The sequence below is a fragment of the Electrona antarctica genome (assembly GCF_951216825.1).
Source record: "Electrona antarctica genome assembly, chromosome: 8".
NCBI lineage: Eukaryota > Metazoa > Chordata > Actinopteri > Myctophiformes > Myctophidae > Electrona > Electrona antarctica.
In genome coordinates, this window is record NC_136789.1 from 23716958 (window position 1) to 23722957 (window position 6000).

Here is a 6000-nt window from a genome sequence, read left to right on the forward strand (position 1 = left end):
AGTGCTCTTCCGTGTCTGTGTGGAATAGCCTGGAGCTGCGGGAGGGGGCAGCTGAGTTGAGTTCAGAACCAGAGGTGGCACTAGACTAGAGTCTAGACTAGACAAGACAATATAGGCTATGCTGCGAGCACACACATGTACATGATGTCCCTGTGTCGGTCCTCGATGGCAGTTTGTTATCACCTTTATTACAAATTAAACTGAACTCCTTAATTGATTAAAACCAAAACAACTTTCAGTTGCACATATAGGCCGTGGAGTTGAAGCCTTAGGACTGAGTTCATGATTTGTGTTCATTTCAAACATACGCACGTGCCGTAAGCTATAGGCCAATACGGGTGTTTTTCCGCACACACTTAAGGAGTCATATCATTTGTGATCCATCTATATTTTAGTCATTTTGAAAATACCCTAAAATTGGCCCATGGGAACAGCTGGAGGCACGCCGGTCTTTGGCGCTGTCCTTTCAGCACCACTTCAAAGGCGTTCGATATCGACACCTGCGCTTTCCGTAAGTAGGCCCTATTTATTAACAGTTTGCAGAATTACAGTAGCCTACATTTCAAGCTGCACAACTCAATACAAAAACTGTTAACTGTGGACGGCACGATAAAGCATTACACTTGTTTACAATAGGGTCCATCATTTTCAATTTATCAGAACATTTAGACGTACATACAAATATACACTTCTATAGCCAAAAACAGGAAATAGTAATAAAAGGATCGGTAAAAAGGGGGAAAGAAACATATACAGTGAGGGGGAAAGGGGTGGGTGGGGGATTCAGATTTTACGGGGGCCAGTTTCGAATTGCAGCCGTCCTTATCGGTTCCCTTTGAGAGCGGTTTTGAAGGAGTCATCAAGGGGCCTGTTTACAGACAACCGCGACACCCCGAGTGATTACTTAAGCACAAATGAGACAGGATGGTGGGTGTCAGCAGCTGAGTGGAAGACAGCTTTCTGACACACCGCTGAGTGCTGAGGACAGCACAGCAAGGGAAACCATTCGCTCTGCTATATAGACATTAACAGTCACAGACAGTGATGATGTAAAGTAACTGGGCCTACAGCCTACTATACTGAAGTTAAGTAGGCCTATACAATTATTAGGTCCTTTGTACAGTATAGGCTGCCTACTTTGGGCATACTTGAGTATTTGCATAATTCCATTTTAGGCTACATCTAAACACAGCTTTACGTATAGGCTACAAAACACGAACCTGACTCTGCCAGACATAGCCCATGCCATAACTGATAAATTATAACTATTATTATAACTACCCAGAATTCAACTACATTGAATTTGTATACAATAATGTAAAATTCTTGACCCAATGTCTGAAAATCGAGGCCTATTTGTTAGAGTGTTATTTGGTTTCACTGCGAGGTGAAATACTTACTGGGAGCTTTCTTTCCTCTGCCAGTAACACCTTAGAAGTAACACCTGGCTGTTGAGACATCACAACTGTGTGTGCGTGTGTGCGCGTGTGCGTGTATGTGTCCGACATGAGGGCAGTGACAGAGAAGGAGTCTCTCAAGGTCACTGCATGCACACTAAGATAAAACAATGTTCCACTGTCTCATCTCATCACTGAAATAAGGCTTGGCATGCTGTTCAAGGGTAGCTGGTCCATCTTGTGTTGCACTGCATGTGACCAAACCAGACACTCATGCTTTATTTCCGGTTGTAACAACTCAGGTCAGGCAACAAAGGTTCTATGTTGTTTTCAAATGACTATAGGCCTATTAATGAATTGTATTTATTTTTGAGGGGCACTAGACCCTCCCAACGCATGTCTTTCCGAAATTACGTCATATGCCAGCCAAGTCTATGGACGTTTTTTAGAGTCTAATTATACATTTCCAGTCCCAGGCAAAGTCTATGGACTTTATAAGTATAAGTATATACTTTTTCTGTTTTGCATGTGTCTATGGAGTTAACATTACTCTAATAGACCCCCATGTGTGGTTATACTATTCAAATCTGTCTTCCCTGTGTATTTTTGGTTTCGTCCTGAAAGCTGAACGCCTTTGAGTCAAAAGGCCCAATCGAAATAACACCATGCATTTTAGTGACATCATAACCCTAACCCCTCCCCTAACCCCTCCCACATTATCATACAACAGCTGTGGGCGAGGCTTAAGTTCAGGTGGGTGGTGCTAAGTATGTGGCCATGAACATAATTTTAACACTTTCTGTACACTTTTTGAGTGGTGCAAACCACTCCAACAACCAGCTTTGTCTGTATGTTCATGTACCTGTCCACTCAAAAAAGGAGCATGGTTGCTATGGTTAGTGTGTGACGTCACTGCACCACTCAGTTCACACGGGTGTGATTTTTTTATTATACAGTAGGGAGGGTAGACAGTTGTTTCATCTTCACCCATGCAGCTGATGGCTGCGCAGATGCTTATGATGAGAACTCAGGTGGGAGTTGTTAAGTGGGCCGTTAACTGTCTTTCTCAGAGACACTGTGTCACACAGATATGTGCAGGCCAGGAGGCAAACCTATGATCTTCTGAATCAAGAAGGGTTTATTCATTTACTCACAGGTCCAAGCAGCGAAATTGTTAGTGCATGTTCCACATAGACTGATTACAGCCTCTCTACGGGTGGCCCATTAAATATTCAATACTTTATTGCCAAAAACAGCTTTAGAATGTGTTTTGGTGTACTCAGATATAACAACAAATGTAATACATACCATAAATGTCCACACATTACAGTATTGCAACTTGCAAGTGACAAATAAAAGTGCATGGGCTTACAGTAGCTTGCTTACACGTTTATACAACTGGTGAAGCATTTAGAAGCGTGCTGGAAGCGAGATGTTTTCTCATAATACTGCAGTCAATCTTTTATCCGAAGGGAGAAAACTCTTTTTGGCCCGAAGGGTGGTATACTGTAATTTGAGGAACCATCCACTAACCAGAAAGTCCACCCTATCCTGTACTGTTTGTAACAGTGTGTGATACTGAATCCAACTCAGCATGACGTACTGTACTGTACCGTACTGTCTGACCTGACATGTGGAAAGGGAGAAAAAGGAGGACTGCCATTTAAGGTAGGGCAAGTGATATTCTAATCACAGTACCCATCAGCTACTGTTCCAGTTCTGTCTGCGCATTCCTTTGTGTCATCCTCACTTCCAATTTCACTTCTTTATGCTGTATGAATTATCTTTCCTTGTTGGAGTTGGAGAGCAGGGGAGACCCATGTCACTGATCAATCACCAGATAGAGCTCTTTAACACTTATTTTAACAAAGGGAAATTACTTACATGCATCTTTTTTTTAAAGCTATTCCACAGCAGTATGGAGCTCACAACGATCCATCGACGGTCGTTCACTGGTGGCAAGTCTGTCTTTTGCTAGCTTTACTTCTCCAGTGACAGGATACAGGAACAACAAAGGTCAGCAGAGAGACTCTCAGTACAAGAACAGATAATCAGACACAGACAAACCAGTTCACAGGGTTAAGCCCTAGGCTAACAGGCTAACAGGACACAGGTGGACACACTCAGCACAGGTTAACACATGACACAGACAAGGGGACGGATAGAGAAAGCAAGGGAGGGACACGTGATATGAAACAAAAGCACATGGTGGACCAAAACAATGAAGGCAGGACACAGCTGACAATCAGAATACTGAGAGGGAAGGCAAAATAAAATCTCTAGGAAATAACATTGCTGGAAGGGTACTGTTCCAACCCTACATCAGGCTATACAGCAGTGATTCCAAGGGGGTGGCACCTCTCAGCAGGGAGTGTTGGGTGGGCGGGGCTCCTCTATGGCAGGTGAGTCAGAGAGAAGTCAGGAGAAAAGGGGAGAAACAAACCCCCAGAGGAGACTTGTGTAATTTATTTAGTAGAAGTTATATTATTTGGTTAAAACGTTTTTTGTGTGTGTGTAATGATTGGGATCTGTATTTTCAGTCTGTTTATTCAGTAACATACGGTTTATTCAGTAACAGTCTCTTCAGGTCTTTACTAGGCTTAAAATACATGAATGTTTATGGATAATGCTGCTCGGGCAAAGCAGCCAAGAACTGTAAAAAATGTTGAAAGATGTATGGGTGATAATGGAAAGTATTCAAAAAAGTTGGATTTTGGTCCCCGATGTCTATTTTCAGACTTCACAAAAGCTGGATATTTGGTGGGTATGTCTGTCTATTTTCAGACACCACATGCTGAATATGCGACAGTGCTGAATATAGCACTGTCACAGATCTGTCACAGGTCCTTTGGATCACACGACATGTCAGGCCAGTAAGAACAAAATCCCCGTCACCCCCGTGTGATTAAAGCATCAAGGTTTCAAGAGATGCCCTCAGGGCTTATGTTATCCTTTTAGCATTATTGCGACTGTAGGTCGCAGGTTACTATGAAAACCTGCAAAACCTGTCAGTGACTCCGTCACACCACCATATATGGTCGTCAGTCCGCCACGCCTCGTGATATGCTTCATACGTACGTACATACGTTCATATGTCCGTCTCCATATATGAAGATCACGACACTTCAAACCCTGGATAGCCATACATGGATAAGACTGGATTATCACCTAGATCTGCATACTGTATGGAGCCGGCCAGCAATTCTACATCTGACCTCAAACAATTAGATCGCCATATATGGAGCTGACCTGTTCTGACATTCCATGTGTTGATCCTTCCCCCACCCGTCCTTCCTCTTCGAACTCATTCAAACTCTAGACGGGCCTGCCCCAAAGGTATTAGTGGAGTTCTCAACAGGCCCGGCCCAGGCCCGGCCCTACCTGGGCCCTTATCAAACCATGTACACTCAAGACACTGCCCCCACTGCCACCCTTAGATCACCATATATGGAGCTGACCTGTTCTGACATTCCATATGTTGATGTGACCACATCAAACCCTGTACACTGAAGACACGCTCCATATATGGCCAGTACAGAATTCATTCCATATGTTGATCTGACCCGCCATGCCAAAGCGCCAGCGCTCGCCCAGCAGTCTGCCGTCACACAGGCGGATGCGTGCACGCGACCTCAGGGCGTCTTACTGGTTGTATAACTGTACCTCTGTACTTTTTGCAAACTGGTAATTCAATCAATCAATCAATCAATTTGAGTTTAGTAGTTATTCATGTTTTGAGTTTTGTAGTTATTCATGTTTTGAGTTTTGTAGTTATTCATGTTTTGAGTTCTGTAGTTAGTAATGAGAGGAGTTTTTGTATTTAGTAATGATATCTTTTGTAGTTTGTAATGAGATGAATTTTGTAGTTTGGCATCTGGTATCAGAGCAGCTACTGTACACACAATTTGAACTTCGTGCACAAACCTGTAACAACAAGCATAACACTGACTCATCTGGCACTCAGTCAGAAACTTTATGCTATCTCACAGGATATTGCTCTCGCTTAATAAGCTTTTAGACCAAACAATGACACTCAGTGCTGGAGAATGGAAGGATATTATCACCCATCCCATTATTAAAAATGGATGAAAGCGGAGGGGAGCCGGTGAAATTAATGCCCCATATAAGACAAGGGGTCTTGGCTTAAGTGCATGTTCGTTCAGGCAGGATAACATGCTGCCAGGCAGGACGCACTTTAACAAATTCACACCCAGAAACCTTCATGGACGTTGGCATGCAGAGCTGCAAGCCTTAAATAAATGGGTAAGTAGGTCGCAGCTCACTAGGCGTTTACTCAAATGCCAGGCGTCAAAAAGGCGTATGAATAATTGGCTAACAAAAAAAATGTGTGAAGTGAGGGGCGCTCTTATCATCATACATCATCACATTCCGTGCTCAGCCAATCAAATCATCACTATAGATGTGGTACACACAAACACACAAAACTGGGAATAGGTGGAGCCAACGCCCCTCAAAAAAACGCCCATATGAACATATACATTTGGCTTAACTAATATATATCTCTGCTGGGAAGAAACCTCTTAACTCAAAATTGTTCATTTTTCAGGAAATTAAAATTATACATTTTTCAGGAAATTAAGAA

At 42.9% G+C, this 6000-nt stretch overlaps 1 protein-coding gene across 1 annotated transcript in view; it reads right to left on the minus strand.

The window, feature by feature from the left end:
* The window catches only part of dpysl3 (dihydropyrimidinase like 3), a 75425-nt gene extending 71987 nt beyond the window's left edge, over positions 1 to 3438 (minus strand). Inside the window, exon 1 of the mRNA XM_079508765.1 lies at positions 3282 to 3438. Within this exon, the coding sequence (XP_079364891.1) occupies positions 3282 to 3287 (6 nt within the window). The 5' untranslated portion in view covers positions 3288 to 3438. The remainder of the gene's footprint in view (positions 1 to 3281) is intronic.
* Positions 3439 to 6000: the final 2562 nt, after the last annotated feature.